This window comes from Dendrobates tinctorius, unplaced genomic scaffold (assembly GCF_039654945.1).
Source record: "Dendrobates tinctorius isolate UK_male_01 unplaced genomic scaffold, ASM3965494v1 ptg000034l, whole genome shotgun sequence".
NCBI classification, from domain to species: domain Eukaryota; kingdom Metazoa; phylum Chordata; class Amphibia; order Anura; family Dendrobatidae; genus Dendrobates; species Dendrobates tinctorius.
The window spans coordinates 17,534,534-17,553,360 of NW_027361702.1; the positions used below are offsets into that span (position 1 = coordinate 17,534,534).

At 39.8% G+C, this 18,827-nt stretch overlaps 1 protein-coding gene across 1 annotated transcript in view; it reads right to left on the reverse strand.

Moving 5' to 3' along the window:
* Nucleotides 1-11,677: 11,677 nt before the first annotated feature.
* PAPPA (pappalysin 1) overlaps nucleotides 11,678-18,827 on the reverse strand; it is a 482,150-nt gene continuing 475,000 nt past the window's right edge. The window contains exons 21-22 of the mRNA XM_073573135.1: nucleotides 17,985-18,083; nucleotides 11,678-12,015 (exon numbers count right to left, since the gene is read on the reverse strand). Coding sequence (XP_073429236.1) covers nucleotides 11,911-12,015; nucleotides 17,985-18,083 — 204 coding nt within the window. The 3' untranslated portion in view covers nucleotides 11,678-11,910. The remainder of the gene's footprint in view (nucleotides 12,016-17,984; nucleotides 18,084-18,827) is intronic.

Here is an 18,827-nt window from a genome sequence, read left to right on the forward strand (position 1 = left end):
TTCTCTGGTTTTCTGGACTTAGCTATTATTTTTGTTTTTTCCTCCTTCGGTGACTCATCCATAACAGTACGTTCTCTGGAGTATGAAAGACTGGATGCCTGGAGGGCGGCCCATCTCTGGAGGGGTTTCTCTTTCGGGGTGCCTTAGTCTGTTAGTACTCCTATATCCTGGTGGTGGGCTGATATCTTTTTACTCTAGATTTTTGTTTTGAATTTCTGTCTCCTGAATAGAAGGTTTGCAGGCATAGAACTTGAGCCTTAGGTGGTGAGTACGTAGGTTGTGTTCTGTAATGTTGGTTTATGTATATATTGTATATAGTGCATTGTATGTATTGTATATAGTGTATATAATAGAGGGTCTTAGTTAGGTTGGGTGGGGGAATTCAACAGCAGTGATAAGAGACTGATCTGGCCTGAGCCAGGCCCCACCTGGGGAAAAACTTTGGGGCCAGATCCTAGCTCGGAGAATTCCTGAACTTTGTGGTCAGAGCTGGATCAGGGATGGTGGGATATTTAGTGTAGATGTGTGTTTATATATAGTAAAAAAAAATTTGTTAATTTTTGTATATTGTGTTTGTAATTAGGTTTGTTGTAGTGTGAATGTGGTGGTGTAAGGGGGAGGCTGTGAGGTAAGGCGGTGGAACCAGTGGGTATTTGTTGTGTTTTGGTGTCATGTATAATATTCGGGTTAGTGTAATGCTTTAAATTGTATATAGTGTATATAATATTGTATATAGGATGGTGTGAATGTAGTTTGGGGTTGTGTATAATAGTATGAATGAAGCTGGGCTGGGGGTTTTACACGATTTTATATTTATTTATTATTTTAGGGGGGTACTCTTGTAATTATGGTAATTTCGTTTTTTCCCTTTTTAGTTTTATTTTCTGGTTTCTTTAATTTTATTTTCATTTTTTCATGTTTTGTAGGTTGAGAACGTTCCTAACTATTGTTTCCATTTCTGTTTTATTTCTTTGTGTTTTGTGTCTGTTGTGTTTTATTTTGTAATGTCATGTGAAGTATTTTACAATAATAAAAAAGACCTACATTATGGGGGGCAATATTACTTTATATGGACAATTAAGGGACATTACTTCTGTATGTAACCAATTTGGGAGACAATTTGACTGTATGGCGGCTATTGCCAGACACCTCTAATTGCAGCGGTAAGAATAAAAATGTCAATATCAACTGTACAGAAAAGTTGGGCCATTGTGTTACCCATTAGATGTTCATCCAACAATTCTCTCATGTGTGCAGCCACCTTTACATACAAGTGAACTTATTTTTGCAAATTTATTCCCATGTGATTCAACATTTTGTTTGTGTGTGTCTTTTGTTGCAGATTCTTATTTATTCCTCTTAGTACCTTGTTTAGTAAATGACCCATTTCATAACTGAAAATGTGGAGACTAGAGTTGAGCAAAACAGGTCGGCCAGATTCATAAGTCGCCGACTTATGGCAAAGTCGGGAAACCCGACCACAGCGTGAAGTCAGCCATGCGATCGGCAAAATGAGCGCCAAAGTCGGATTTCCGACTTGCATGTGACTTTTTTCAGCCACTGAGCAAGGACGTACACTGTGGCCAACGAGATGACATGTGCAGCGTCCGGGGAGAGAGAGATCTCGCACACTTTAAAAAAGCGGTCCGGCATGTAGGTGTGTTTACTATCCTCCTCTCCCTGCCGACTTTGCTTCCCCATTGACTTGGATTGGGTTTCGTGTTTCAGTCGGCCTCCGACTTTTCCCATTAGTTGGCCGGTTTCGTTCGACTCGACTTTTTAGAAAGTAGGGTTTCATGAAACCCGACTCGACCCTAAAAAAGGCAAAGTCGCTCATCTCTAGTGGAGACACATGCAAAGAATACATCACGTGAACTTAGGTTTTTCTGTGATTTTGATGGCGACACTTGATATGAGATCTTTGTGAACTATAACAAAAAATGAAGCTGCCTCAACATAAATGTGCACTCTAAATTGAAAGACATAAAATTAATAAACATAACTTTATTTATATTATTTTTTGGTGGTAGTGTCCCTTTAAGAACATATCAGCATTGCATGTAAATGAAGTATTATACACTAATGGCTGATTCCAAATGTTAGCTTTACCATGCAATACCACATTGCATATGAGCAGATACTAATCTGAAAGCTATTGGTGGGAGATTGTCTTGTAAATCCGCCAAAGTTTAACACCACTATAATGGGAAAAAAAAAACCTGGATCATTCCATAAAACCTTTACCTCTCGTAACAATTAGGTAATCTCAATAGTTAAATAATAGAATTACAAAGTAATATACATTACCATACAGAGTATTTGAACAGAAAAATATGAATTTTTTTTTTACATTTTTTTAAAATTTTGACCTGTGTCCAGTATGTGAGTAATAAAAAAAAAAATCTCATGACATAATGACAAAATAATATTTAAAAACTGTATTGAAGGAAGTAAAAATAACTTAAAAATAACATTGTGTAGATATAAATTAAATGTATGACATTCTTAATAAATAAGCTCTACTATTTACATCTTTATATATTGCTTGAAGGTTTTCAGTTATAATTTTTTTTCTCGAACATTAAAGGGAATCTGTCACCTATTTTTTCGCATATAAGATGCGGCCTCCGCCATCAGGGGCTTATCTACAGCATTCTGTAATGCTGTAGATAAGCTCCTGATGTAACCTTAAAGATAAGAAAAATGAGTTATATTATACTAACCAGGGGGGTCGGTACGGTCGATTCCGATGGGTGTCGTGGTCCGGTCAGGCGCCTCTCATCTTCTAGCGATGACGTCCTACTCCTTGCTTCTCGTCGCAGCTCCAGCACAGGAGTACTTTATCTGCCCTGTTGAGGGCATACCAGAGTACTTCAGTGCGCAAGCGCCGGACCTCTCTGACCTTTCCCGGCACCTGCGGAGGAGGCTGTCATCGCTAGATAGGAAGCGCCGGACCCAGACCGCGACACCCATCGGACCTGGACCGGACCGCTCATCCGGTGAGTATAATATAACTTGTTTTTCTTATCTTTCCGGTTACATCGGGGGCTTATCTACAGCATTACAGAATGCTGTATATAAGTCCCTGATGGCAGTGGCCGCATCTTATATGCAAAAAAATAGGCGACAGATTCCCTTTAAAAAAACAAACAAAAATAATTCTAAATTACGACAATACGGAGCAGCACAAGTACACATGAGGTGTGGAAGGGAGAGGATGAGGAAGGAGAGGGGTGAATGTTACTACAGTAGGTTATGGAGACAGTTTCTCGAGAGAAGGTCGGTACTTAAGTTTTTGTTCGTGATCAAAAAAGACGTTTAACTGATTTCATAACATCACAAATAAAAGTTTCATTCAAAGACATAAATAAGGAAGAGCAGTTTCAATAATAGACGTATATTTCATTTCTTCTGAGGAGATCACAGTTTGGATAGGGAGCCTTAGCATGTAATATACAGAGAGTGGGCCTGGCTACTTACACGAGGTCATCCACGCACTCACACACGCTCACATGTATATACTCTTCATTTCATAAAATTTGTCATGTAGTGAATATGATTTACCATCTGCTGGTAGAAACTAGAATTTGCCTGCCTTCAAAGCTAGATTAATGTCTCATTATTCTGATCACCTGTTCAGTCTACGCGGCCTAATCTCAGACTTTCGGCTTCTCCTGCTTTGGTTCACCCTTTGAGACAATCTAGGAAGTTAAGGGTTCATCGTAGGGGAGTGTCTTGGCTCAGGACCGACATTCTAAAAACCAAAGTAGAGAACGGCAGCTTTTGCTCTAGTGGACTCAAGCCTTCCATGTTTACCTGGGTGACCTCTACTCCTACAGTTCTCAAACAATGTATTCAATTTCTTGAAAAGACATGTCCCGTCAAATGGCACATTAAAAGGAATCTGTCAGCAGGATTTCCGCTCTTTGTAGCTCTTTCAAAGGCAAGTCCACCAATACCTTCACATGGCCAATCCATTCATCTGTTACTGAGAAATCAAGGTTTGAATTGATATTTTAATAGCAATGGTAGAGCAAAAGCCTCTGTCACTCTAGCTCTATTCCCAACCCAGCATCACCTCTATATAAAGACATGTCCAGCAATACCTTTATTTGGTCAGTCTTTTCCTCTGTTACTGTGAAATCAGGGTTAGAATTGATATGCAAATGGTTTTGGTCGATCTGATGAAGACTGTCACTCCAGCTCTATTCTTCTTTCGGCGCCACCTCTATATAAATACAAGTCCAGCAATACCTTTATATGGTCAGTCTATTCCTCCATTACTGAGAAATCAGGGTGTGAATTGATATGCAATTGGTTTTGGTAGATCTGATGAAGCCTATGTCATTTCAGCTTTTTTTCTCGCCCAGCACCACCCCTTCCAACTTGAATGATGGCTTCTTTGTCTGAAGTCACATAACATAAAGGCTATTAGATAAGCAGAAGGAGGTTGCACTGGGCGGGGAATAAAGCTGCCTTGACAGAGAATTGAGATCTACAATAGTCCTTCAGCCTCATTTACATATAAACTAAAGGGGGTTTTACACTAAGCGATATCGCTAGCAATATCGCTAAAACGTCACTGGTTTTGTGACGTTATAGCGATATTGCTAGCGATATCGCTATGTGTGATACTTACCAGCGACCGGCTCCCCCGCTGTCCATCGCTGATCGCGCGAGAATGTCCGGCTCCATTTCTCGTCGGGCGCTTCCTGCTGAGACTTCCTGCTGTGACGTCCAGCGACGCGTGGAGGCGGGTGGGAGGACGCAGGATCGCTGTGTGTGAATGGTAAGTATCGTGCGCTGCGTCGCTGCTGCATCGCTGTGAGATCTTTCTGTATGAAAGCTCACTAGCGATCATTTAGCGATGCACCAGCGATCCTGACCGGGTCGGATCGCTGGTCTGATCGCTGGTGCATCGCTAAATGTAAAAGGGCCTTAAAACCTTGATTTCTCAGTGATGGAGGAATGAACCAGTCATGTAACAGTACTGCTGGACTTGTGCTTTAAAGAGCTACATGTGCATGTAAATAGTTTGGGGGGTGAAATCCTGCTGACAGATTCTCTCTAATGAGAATATGTCCAACAAACAGCACTTCATGGAACAAGGTATAGCATCTAACTCTATGGCCTGGATTCATCCCGACAGGTGATTTTCATGTCGGCCTTGATAAGGAGGAGTCCCGGAGTTATATTCTCCTGATTCATTAATTATGGTGTGCGCTTCTCCAGTCAGTGACTGGAGTAAGATATCTGGTGTAAGAAACGGCACAGCTCTCCATGAATTAGAAGATCTGTGGTGTCACCTATTTCGGTATAGCTGGGAAAACCTGGCATGAAAACACCAAAAGTCGCACATTTTTTCCACAATTCCACATTGCACAAAAAAACTATAACTTTTCAAAGCGATTTACACTGGTATTCTGTCATTAACACTTAGATGAAAGAGGGTCTTTGGGGTAAAATATTGACTCCTGCACACAGATCTACCAGTTCTTCTAAACCTTATTCTGCCGTAGATTCTAAAGAAAATATTATTTACCGATGAACTGATGTGATTGTTGACAGTTGCAACCGGCAGAATTGTGAATGCAGCTCTGGACTGCAATAAATCTGTAACTCAAAATCAGTATCAGATAAATAATGTAAATTTTAAAATGAGGATCAACGATGAATCTATGAATTCTAGCTAATCATGAATCAGATATATAAAAAGAAGGGTCTCTTTGGTCACATCATTTCTATTTCTTAAACCAAAATGCACAACTTCCATTGAATAGAGACAGCAGTGTAGATTAGTTCAGAGCATTAAGAGGGAATGATTTTTTTTTGTTTAGCTAATTATGTGCACAATTCATTAAGATTGGTGTTTCATTCCCCAATCTTCATGAGGGGCATGTATGATTAAGATATGCCTAATTCTGTAAGACATGAGCGCTACTGAATGAACTAGGAGCATCTTCACTGGTGTAACGCCTCGCCAGAAGTGATACTCCAGTAAGGGATTGGAACTTTTATAAGCCATGCCACAACATTTGACAAATTTATCGGGAGGGCTTTGTTACACCTGGTCTCACACCAGCTCATCCCACTTTGGTGGATCTGGCCAAAACTGGAGTGAAAATGTCAAAAGTTCCATTTTTTGGCGCAACTTCATATGGACATCTGAAAGTGTTATGTGCAAGTTTTCTAGCTGATACACCTTCTTAAATTGAGACCTACAGACTGTGTTTTCGGGACACAGACTTTTATTGCTTGAAAGCTGAATTTATTAGAAGCTTGATAGATGTCAATGGCAATTGACGTCAGCAAGATTTTCAACTCTTTGACTGCATAAAAGGAGGAGGGGGATTTGGAGGTCTGTATTGGTAACTGAATAATGGACCTATTTAGAGTAAGGCTTGGGTTACACAGAAACTATGAATATCAAAAATATCTTATCACGGCATTTTGTCTCGTAGTTGTATAAAATCCCTTTATGAACTGATAATATCTCTACATTTTACATTGTGTAGTAGTTACTATCAACAGATGTCCATGGATCTATCTCTCAAATACGTAGACAACCATGCAAGACAAAGATGGGCAAAGTCCACTAGAGCGAGAGACAATTTTTTTTAATTTTCTCGTTGCTCTTAGTAGTAAAAGGGGTGTCCAGGAAAGGCATATGGAAAGGGATGTTTTCATAAGACATCCCCTTTATCAATGCAGGTATTTTAAGTTTTTGTTAGCTTTTCTTATTAACTGGTATTTCCAACCATATAACCAGCTTCTACCTGTTGATTCTTGAGGTCTGTTTGTTTATCCATTCATATTACTCCTGTGTTCATTTGAAATGACCACTCATTTGTTATTAGATGTGAAATGGAGCTAATGCCAACATACATACAGAAACACACACACACACACATATATATATATATATATATATATATATACCAAGTACTAGTCAAAAGTTTGGACACATCTATTCGTGCACTTATTTTCTTTCTTATGTGCATATTGCAGATTCACACTGAAGATAGCAAAACCATGAAGGAACTATATGGAAACAAGGATCAAAGAAATACATTTATAACCAACCAGAATACTTACTAAATCTTAGATTACTCAAAGTAACCTCCTTTTACTCTGATGACAGCTTTGGCATTCTCTCAAACAACTTCATCAGGTCATCACCTGGAATGGCTTCCATTGAACCAATATGCCTCGTGTGAAGTTCATTTATAGAATCACCGGCCTTCAGAAAATGTTTGTGACCATCAGTTGTGTTTTGCAGAGGCAGTGTGGGTACACAGTGCTATACAGTAGTGAGCTCTATTACTCAACTACTTTAAGCCAGACTAGGGCAAGTATAACTCAACTAAATAAAGAGAAATGATAGTCCATCATTTCTTTAAGCCATGATGGTCAATTAGTCCAGAAAATTGAAAGAATCTTGAAAGTATCCTCAAGAGCAGTCATGGAAACCATCAATGAAATTGGCTCTAATAAGGACCGCCCCAGGAAAGGTAGTACAAAATTTACTTCTGCTGCAGAGGATAAGTTCATGAGAGTTACCATGTCTGTGAAATGCAGAAAAGGTGAGCAAATGGTTTCTACATGGGTGATCCAACTGTTGAAGTATGGAAGGAGATGATATTGTGATGGTGCTTTGCTGGTGGCACTGTTGATGACTTACCCAGGAAGGCCACAACATTCTGTAACAACAGCTGGTTGGACTTGCATTTAGTGGGACCATAATTAATGTTGCAACTGGTTAATTACTGAAAATACACCTCCAGGCTATGTAAGGACTACATGACCAAGTTGGATAAGGATAGAGTGAGGTATCAGATGATACGGTCTCCACAATCAATTAACCTCAAACCAATAGAGATGGTTTGGAATGAGTTGGACCACAAAGTCAAGACAAAGCAGACAGCAAATGCTCAACATTTCTGGGTACATCTTTGGGCCCATAGGAAAGGTATTCCAGGTGATTACCTGATGCTGCTGCTTGAGAGAATGCCAAGGGTGTGTAAAACTGTCTTCAGAGTTAAAGGTGGGTAATTTGAGTAATGAAATGTTTAACACTTATTTTGGTTTATTTCACACAGTTTTCTTTACTTCTTTTTCCCATATATGCCCATTTGTGGTCTTGCTGCCTACAGTCTGAATGTTCATAGTGTACATTCCAATAAGAAGAAGTAAAACCAGTGCATGAATGGGTATGTCCGAAGTTTTGACTGCTACTATATATATATATATATATATATATATATATATACAGTGGGGAAAAAAAGTATTTAGTCAGTCAGCAATAGTGCAAGTTCCACCACTTAAAAAGATGAGAGGCGTCTGTAATTTACATCATAGGTAGACCTCAACTATGGGAGACAAACTGAGAAAAAAAAATCCAGAAAATCACATTGTCTGTTTTTTTTTCATTTTATTTGCATATTATGGTGGAAAATAAGTATTTGGTCAGAAACAAGCAATCAAGATTTCTGGCTCTCACAGACCTGTAACTTCTTCTTTAAGAGTCTCCTCTTTCCTCCACTCATTACCTGTAGTAATGGCACCTGTTTAAACTTGTTATCAGTATAAAAAGACACCTGTGCACACCCTCAAACAGTCTGACTCCAAACTCCACTATGGTGAAGACCAAAGAGCTGTCAAAGGACACCGGAAACAAAATTGTAGCCCTGCACCAGGCTGGGAAGACTGAATCTGCAATAGCCAACCAGCTTGGAGTGAGGAAATCAACTGTGGGAGCAATAATTAGAAAATGGAAGACATACAAGACCACTGATAATCTCCCTCGATCTGGTGCTCCATGCAAAATCCCACCCCGTGGGGTCAGAATGATCACAAGGACGGTGAGCAAAAATCCCAGAACCACGCGGGGGGACCTAGTGAATGAACTGCAGAGAGCTGGGACCAATGTAACAAGGCCTACCATAAGTAACACACTACCAAGGACTCAGATCCTGCAGTGCCAGACGTGTCCCACTGCTTAAGCCTGTACATGTCCGGGCCCATCTGAAGTTTGCTAGAGAGCATTTGGATGATCCAGAGGAGTTTTGGGAGAATGTCCTATGGTCTGATGAAACCAAACTGGAACTGTTTGGTAGAAACACAACTTGTCGTGTTTGGAGGAAAAAGAATACTGAGTTGCATCCATCAAACACCATACCTACTGTAAAGCATGGTGGTGGAAACATCATGCTTTGGGGCTGTTTCTCTGCAAAGGGGCCAGGACGACTGATCCGGGTACATGAAAGAATGAATGGGGCCATGTATCGTGAGATTTTGAGTGCAAACCTCCTTCCATCAGCAAGGGCATTGAAGATGAAACGTGGCTGGGTCTTTCAACATGACAATGATCCAAAGCACACCGCCAGGGCAACGAAGGAGTGGCTTCGTAAGAAGCATTTCAAGGTCCTGGAGTGGCCTAGCCAGTCTCGAGATCTCAACCCTATAGAAAACCTTTGGAGGGAGTTGAAAGTCCGTGTTGCCAAGCGAAAAGCCAAAAACATCACTGCTCTAGAGGAGATCTGCATGGCGGAATGGGCCAACATACCAACAACAGTGTGTGGCAACCTTGTGAAGACTTACAGAAAACCTTTGACCTCTGTCATTGCCAACAAAGGATATATCACAAAGTATTGAGATGAAATTTTGTTTCTGACCAAATACTTATTTTTCACCATAATATGCAAATAAAATGAAAAAAAAACAGACAATGTGATTTTCTGGATTTTTTTTTCTCAGTTTGTCTCCCATAGTTGAGGTCTACCTATGATGTAAATTACAGACGCCTCTCATCTTTTTAAGTGGTGGAACTTGCACTATTGCTGACTGACTAAATACTTTTTTTCCCCACTGTATATATATATATATATATATATATATATATATATATATATATATATATGTATATATATATATAATTACATACATTGCTCAATATGGCATATCAGGTTATAGCAGTGTGTGTGGAATGGCCCAATAAAGCATGTTCTTGAAAATGCTAGCAGCAGCCATAAAGAATATCAGCTATTGAGGTGGAGTCCAGTAAATGGGGTTTAGTAGATTACTGGTTCAAAAAAAGCAAAAAAAAGCACATGTAATATTTTAGAACAAAAATGAACCTCACACACTGTGAAAGATACACAAGGTCAATAAACATGCTCTTAGCCATCGCCACGCAGGCAGGGTGGGGATAGCTCTCTGCTTTGCAGCTACCTACATTACGTCCCTTTAAAAACATATACTTTGCATCTTATTTTTTGACCATGCAGTTAAAAAATAGAGTTGCAAAAATGTTATATTTTTTCTTTTGCTTTTTTTTTTCTTCTAAACACAGGAAAAAAAGAGGAACTAAACAAATTTGACAGTTCAAGCTAGTGAAATTGAAACCAGAAAGGAGGTAGCTGAAACCTGCTCTGAAAACACCCTCAGGGAATGCCCTAATCCTTCAGGGATTAAAGAGGTATAAAGCTGCCATCTTAAATAGATCTTGAACCAGGACAATCCTATCTCTTTTGCCACAAGACCTCAGAACATGTTTCTTGCCTACACAGTGCTTTAACAAAATGGACGCTCATCGTTCAGCAGCAGCTCGAAAATTAACTTGTACCCCAAACTCAACGGAGACTTCTCAGCAGCATACAGTAAGCATCATCGTAATAAACTGGCCCTCGGATACTATTTCATAACAGCACTGTTCGGGCTATTATAAAACATAAAAAAACAAACAAAAAAGAAACAAAAATACACGGTTGTAATCCCAGCCTGATCCACCACTGGTCTACTCAAGAGTTGTGAGCTCTCGATGTACATGTTTTAGATTTCACGAAGCAAATGTATGGACTTACTGTAAAATGATAATAGCTAGCACATGTAATTAACAAATGAGACAGTAAAAAAAAGTAAACATGCTGATATAAAACAATAGCATGAAAAAAAACTTTGCAGAAATGAGTAAGGGCAGTGTTCTCTAGGAAAGAAAAAATCCAGAAAAAAAAAACCAAACTCTTCATGGATTCAACCTAGACATAATACTGATAAAACCCACTTAATTTTAGAGACCATCTACGACCCAAGTTATGAGCAGCTGTTCGGAGATTTCTACTGTGAACCTAGCATCAACACTAAAACTACAAACATCTTCATGCTAGATGTTTCCAGGAGGTTCTAACCCATCTCAAAGTAGCTGATCATTTGGTCCCTGTCAATCATTTGTAAGGACGAGGCCTGAGGGTTTCATGGCAGGCTAAAGACGAGATTTAAGGCAGACTGGTTGTTTCGGTTGATTTCAACTTGACCTGACACAGTAAGGAGAATGGCTGTATGGGACATAGCAGCAGGAATAGCAGCAACAGTTATGCTCAAATAACTAGTGTTGGGTTTTGGTGGCAAAGGGATAAATGATGTATGTCTGTTATAAGGCAGTTAGATGTCATCCCTAACAGACCAAGAAAAGTGCACAGCTCAAGGTTTGATGAAGAAACTCTAAAGCTTGCATCAACTGCAAACCTAAACATCATTTAGTTTCATCTGTCGCTCCCGTTTCGCCTTCAAATTTTCACAGTCTACCATCTGCATGGGAAAAGGAGGACTACAATGTCCAGTCTAGCTGTCCAAAAATTAATGTGTTTATGGCTTGTTTTATTTTTTTTGTCTTCTTCTGGCCATACCACAGCTTAACACTATGATTTTTGTGTTTGTTCTTTATGGCATTTGAATCATAATGCATCAATTGCAGCTCTTCATTCATATAGAAAAATGTCAGACTGGTCAGGATGTGATGGTTCCTTATGGAGAAACGCAATCCAGTTCAGCAGCTAATATAAAAATAACAGAGGGAATGTGATGTGTTTTCCAGTCTGCCATCAGTTGTGGTCATGCAAACTGGACAGAACACTATCCATGGTTTGGACTTTGAGTATTTGGATTGTTTTCCTTTGCGTTGGGGTCCAGGCATGCACACTTCTCCTGTATATCACAGCCAGCAGGAAATGGAATTACCTGTCAAGAATAGGACATACAAAGGTTAGGTGACACTTATTTTATTGAAGCAATAGGAATAAGGAATGAATGAGATCTGTAATTTTCAACTATACAACAAATAGTAGTATTGTAACCAATTGTAGACTTGCTTCAATGGAAGAGTAATTTCTAAGGGATCATCCAACAGCAACAATCAATAGCAGAAGGAACAACACTTCAGATGCAATTAAAGAAATGAGCATTACTTAGGTCATCAGGGTCTGAAACGGCACCTTAGCTTTACATTTTGGACCTGTTAGGGTCCTGCTTTATGCTCTGTAAGCAGTTATGGTGTCAGAGTTGAAATTCATGACCCATGAGTCTCCACTCTGCCTTATACTTACATGAAGAAGCTAAAGTAGGACCTTCAAAGGCTTAAAATATTATAAAGCTACAATGTTGACACAATGATGACCTGATTAATGCTCATATTTATAGCTGCAACCAAAGTCTAGAGTCAGGTTTCTTTTCTTCTTGTTAAATGTAGTGGAATTCACATCTTAAGCATCTATGACATAAGCATTTCGGCTTGTTTGACTCTTTCTATAACTCCCATAGAGTGATGTTTGCAAGTGTAATCATCATTTCATCCAACTTTGTGGACACTGAAGTGACCAGGAATCAGTGAACAAGGAGTCAAATGACCAGGCATGGAACCTAAACATAAGAGTAGTGATAAGTGACCGTGCGTGGATAAGGAGTTATCCAAGCAAGCTTGGGTGCTAACTGAGTGTCTTCTGTGTGCTCAAAAAACATGTTTGAGTCCCTGCGGGTGCATGTCTCGTAGCTGTTACGACAGCTGCAACAAATGCAGGGATTGCCTGTTTGGTAGACAATCTCTACATGTGTCGAACAGCTGCAAAACATGCAGCCTTGGGGGCACGAATATATATTTTTTGAGCATGTTGAAGACACTCGGTTAGCACACGAGCATGCTCACATACCACCTTATCGGAACACATTCGCTTATGAGTCATGTATGCCTTATCCAGTCTATATATCTTGAATGCTTAAAGAGGTATTTTCAAGTATGGAAGTTATCACCTAACCATGAGACAAGGAATCTCATTGGAGATTGGAGAAACTCATTGGAGGTTTGATTGCTGGGATTCACACCAATTTCAAGAACCAGGGCTCTCCTGAATGAAGTGGTGGTCAATTATCCTTACAGCCGCTTCATTAATTCTTATATGAATGTCAAAGACCAGTTGAACATAGCACTTAGCTGTCTCTGTCAGTGCCATTAAAAGTGAATGAAGTGGCAGTGGGCATACTCTACCAGTGCTCCACTCTAATGACCCCAGTTCTTGGGATCAGTGGGGGTGCCAATTGTCAACCAGTAATTGTGAAGTTACGAGCTTGAGACAACCTCATTAAGATGGAAACACCAACTCAAAGTAGCTACAATTGATTGTTTCAGTGATGTCATCATTTTAAGTCATTTCCCACATTGTTCAAAAATTACTCTTTTTCATTTACTGAGAATTTTTTTACTCATTTTCCGTTCACAGCTACAAACCATTACATTTCTCGAATTCAAGATATCACCGTAATCTTCCCCCACCTGTCAGGAAAAGTCTGATGATCATTCCATTTCTATAACACATTCCCGACATACGTATATGAGCACATCTTGTATTATAAAACATGTCTCTATCATGTCCTTTCGCACGTTCCTCAGTACAAATCTGCAGATTACTGTGTGGTCTCGAAAAACTAAAATTTCTGGAGCAGAAGACAGTATTCTGTTTCTCATTTATCTTTGTCTATAAGGAATCCCTCTGCAAACAAGAACGCTCCAGCAGATACGCCCTTACAGAAAGAAGTTTAATAGAAAACATGCGGAGCTGGTAGTAAACACTGATATTTGGTCCAAGTAAAAATGACCATACTTTAATCCATCCTCTTCCAAAGAAAGAAGCAGCTCTGGGCTGCCTGGAAGCTGACAGAATGGTTACAGATGCAGGTGCTTTATAACAGTGCCAACTGGCAGCAATTCTATTGACATTCACAATTTTCTTGCTTCTATTTAGTAAGATACATAAAATTCCAATTACAAATAAAAGTTAATTGGTTGCAGAATGTGAAGTTGATAAAAAAAAGTTTAGCATGAGATGAATGCAGAAGACCCTTCTTGAGGGAGATATACAGTGGGGCAAAAAAGTATTTAGTCAGTCAGCAATAGTGCAAGTTCCACCACTTAAAAAGATGAGAGGCATCTGTAATTTACATCATAGGTAGACCTCAACTATGGGAGACAAACTGAGAAAAAAAAATCCAGAAAATCACATTGTCTGTTTTTTTTTCATTTTATTTGCATATTATGGTGGAAAATAAGTATTTGGTCAGAAACAAGCAATCAAGATTTCTGGCTCTCACAGACCTGTAACTTCTTCTTTAAGAGTCTCCTCTTTCCTCCACTCATTACCTGTAGTAATGGCACCTGTTTAAACTTGTTATCAGTATAAAAAGACACCTGTGCACACCCTCAAACAGTCTGACTCCAAACTCCACTATGGTGAAGACCAAAGAGCTGTCAAAGGACACCAGAAACAAAATTGTAGCCCTGCACCAGGCTGGGAAGACTGAATCTGCAATAGCCAACCAGCTTGGAGTGAAGAAATCAACTGTGGGAGCAATAATTAGAAAATGGAAGACATACAAGACCACTGATAATCTCCCTCGATCTGGTGCTCCACGCAAAATCCCACCCCGTGGGGTCAGAATGATCACAAGAACGGTGAGCAAAAATCCCAGAACCACGCGGGGGGACCTAGTGAATGAACTGCAGAGAGCTGGGACCAATGTAACAAGGCCTACCATAAGTAACACACTACGCCACCAGGGACTCAGATCCTGCAGTGCCAGACGTGTCCCACTGCTTAAGCCTGTACATGTCCGGGCCCGTCTGAAGTTTGCTAGAGAGCATTTGGATGATCCAGAGGAGTTTTGGGAGAATGTCCTATGGTCCGATGAAACCAAACTGGAACTGTTTGGTAGAAACACAACTTGTCGTGTTTGGAGGAAAAAGAATACTGAGTTGCATCCATCAAACACCATACCTACTGTAAAGCATGGTGGTGGAAACATCATGCTTTGGGGCTGTTTCTCTGCAAAGGGGCCAGGACGACTGATCCGGGTACATGAAAGAATGAATGGGGCCATGTATCGTGAGATTTTGAGTGCAAACCTCCTTCCATCAGCAAGGGCATTGAAGATGAAACGTGGCTGGGTCTTTCAACATGACAATGATCCAAAGCACACCGCCAGGGCAATGAAGGAGTGGCTTCGTAAGAAGCATTTCAAGGTCCTGGAGTGGCCTAGCCAGTCTCCAGATCTCAACCCTATAGAAAACCTTTGGAGGGAGTTGAAAGTCCGTGTTGCCAAGCGAAAAGCCAAAAACATCACTGCTCTAGAGGAGATCTGCATGGAGGAATGGGCCAACATACCAACAACAGTGTGTGGCAACCTTGTGAAGACTTACAGAAAACGTTTGACCTCTGTCATTGCCAACAAAGGATATATCACAAAGTATTGAGATGAAATTTTGTTTCTGACCAAATACTTATTTTCCACCATGATGTGCAAATAAAATGAAAAAAAAACAGACAATGTGATTTTCTGGATTTTTTTTTCTCAGTTTGTCTCCCATAGTTGAGGTCTACCTATGATGTAAATTACAGACGCCTCTCATCTTTTTAAGTGGTGGAACTTGCACTATTGCTGACTGACTAAATACTTTTTTGCCCCACTGTACATGGAAAATTGCTACAACCTTCCAAGGAGTTTTTGTGATCTAGCGCCTGATGATTCCAGACATACATTGGTGGTATCCGCAATGTGACCTCTCGCTTTCTGTTTCTGCTGAAACTGCCTCTTTCCATGCAGCTATCGGTGGACACATCATACAAAGAGAGCAATCACTGAAGAAGGACATCATGGTCAGAAAAAATAGAAGGAAAAAGGCAAAAAGGAAGACCAGCAACCTTGATACTATCAAGACCATGGTGGACCTATCTAGGCTTGCAGAAGATTGATCTTCCTACAGAGCATTCATCCATCAAGTTGCCATGGTTCGAGACCAAGCTGAAGGCCATTAAATAATAAATAATATTGATGGGAGTGAAATAATTAATCCGAAGGGGCACTAATCTTGCCATTCTGTAGCACAGATGGTTCTGATGGCAATCAGGAGGCATGGAGCTTATAACATGGCCTGTTGCGTTGATGAGGAGACCTGGTATAAAACATCAAAGGCATGCTGGGCTCTATGTGGCCTGAATGCCTACATGGTTCTATTTTGGTAGCCAACTCGGGAGGCTAGTGCTCAGGACAATTAGGACTTAAAGATGCACTCCCAGTTTTTTATTCTTAAATAGCTGCACCACTCACCTATCTATTGTCTGTTACAGTCTGCACTACTCTTTTATACAGTATACTTTTTATGTAGTTCAATCTCCTGTTTTCTTACCTTCTGCTTCCATTTTGATTTCTACCTTTCATCCTGCAAGTTAATTCACTATGTTCTTCAATAAATCCCATTGCAACAGCATACATATCCCATAATCAGCTAGAGCCTGTATCATATTTCTCTTTTGGGAATGCACTGGGATTATCCTTTGTTCTCTATTCTACTGAACAAACTAATAGTTTGTAACTATACAGCAAGGGAAGAGGGACTGTGATCCACTTTATATATGTGTGACAGGCACTGTGCAGTTATCATCATTATCTGTGATATAGGCTTCTACATTCTTCCCCACCATACAGAACTTCAGTGATACAATTCATGCAATTGCATCATACAGGCCGTTCTATTGACTCAGATGGTGACCCCCTTGTGATCACATGACCTAACTGAAGTGAAATATATTATGCATTTCCAGACAGAAAATAAGAAAGAGATAAGGTAATACTATATGAATTATGTATAGTGGGAACTAGTGACAAGATGAATTAAAAACAAACAGGTGCAGTGTTACTTTAAAGTTTGGAGAAAGCCAGGTTTTCTGTCCATGTAAAGTGTGAGTAATAATATAATTGGGGGTGTTTACCAATGTGAGACATGTAATGACTGACAGTCTGCCCTCCTGATCTACATTTAAGTAGCAGGATTGGAAGTGTTTCTGCACTCTCCAGAATACAACACAATTATTAGTATAATAAAATTGTAGGTTTATTGTTAATGCGTTTCAGAGTCCACCAACTCCTTCTTCAGAACAGGCATACATAAATGTCGTATTACGAAGTGCGCAGAAACATTTCCAATCCGGGTACTTAAATCTACCGCTTCATGGCATGCTGCTGCATCTTGTTTTTAGGCTCTATAAGTGTTGTGTCTCACACAATCACATAAGGTGAGCAGTTCTACATTTAATTATCAACCTTTTAATGTGGATTGCGCGCTTACATTTCTTTACTCTCCTGATCTACATGTCTCACACTGGTAATGCCTCCTTTCAATTACAATAATTTATGGAGGCGGATTCTCAGGGAGAGCTACATCCCGCCCATAGATCTTAACATCTCATTTACATACTAAGAAAAATATGGGTTTCTCTTTGATAAGAGATCAGATCACAGATATCAAAGTATCATTTTACTCAACTTTCTATGATCTACATGTTCATAAAGACGGCTTAGGAGGGTTGATCCTACTGGCAGATTCCCGTTCATACAAAAATAAGGCCGGCTTCAAAATCATTGGTCTGTCCCTAGGGTCGACATTCATATCTGACATTCATAATCTTATATCGATGTAAGAACTGATCAGTATTCTCCTGATCCCATCTGCACAGCGTTATAGATAATGTCTGTATTCAGGCCATGAATGTCAAGCGTGTAAAGCCGGCCTTAGGGACAGATCAGTGATTACATAAATGTGCACAGAAATACAATTAATAAATGAAAATATATAGAATTAGCAATGATAAAAAGTTGAATTTTACCATTTTTGTCTTAACGGTAGACGAACAGCAATCTCCTCCATCATAGTCACAGAAAGCCCAGTTGTTTCCACCATCACAATAATTGTCGGCAATAAACGACTGAAATAAAACAAATGTATTAAAAAGAATCGTTACCTATACTGCCATTACTTTATTATTTTATTATTGAAATACTGAAAATGGAGTGGATCAGGCCAAACTGATAGTATGGACTAAGCAGATAGCCTTGGGGGGATGTAGTCCTTGTAATACTTGCACCCTATGGCTTGGGGTCACACGAGGATATAAAAATAAAACAGTCCAATTTTCATCCAAAAAAGTGGGTTGATTTTTTCTCACTTGTCATCCGTGTGCAGTCATTTTTTATTAACGGACTGCACTGGTCCGATTTATACATTCGTGTGATTGATAGAGATGAGCGAATATTTCAATATTCAATTCGGAATACGTTCGCCGAATTTGCAATATTCACTATTCACTGATTAATTCGTTGAATATTCGCTGAACATTACCAAACACCATTATAGCCAATGGGAGGCAATGGGAGGCAAAACCAAATGCATGCACAACACCTTAGAACGGCCCCAAAATTTGGCCAAAACACATCAAATGAGGGACAGACACCAGGAAAATGGCCTCAATTCACCCACAATACAAAATGCTTCATGGAACTGCAGCAATCAGCCAGGCATGATGTATTGGGGTCTGGGGCAGCATTTACAGCTTTCCAATGAATGTCACAGTAAGACAAGGTGGGTGAGGGATCAGTGTAGGGCCCCTTTGCTGGGAGCCCTGATAACACATGCAACAACTCTACCTGCTTTCATGCTGAGCCACACTCAG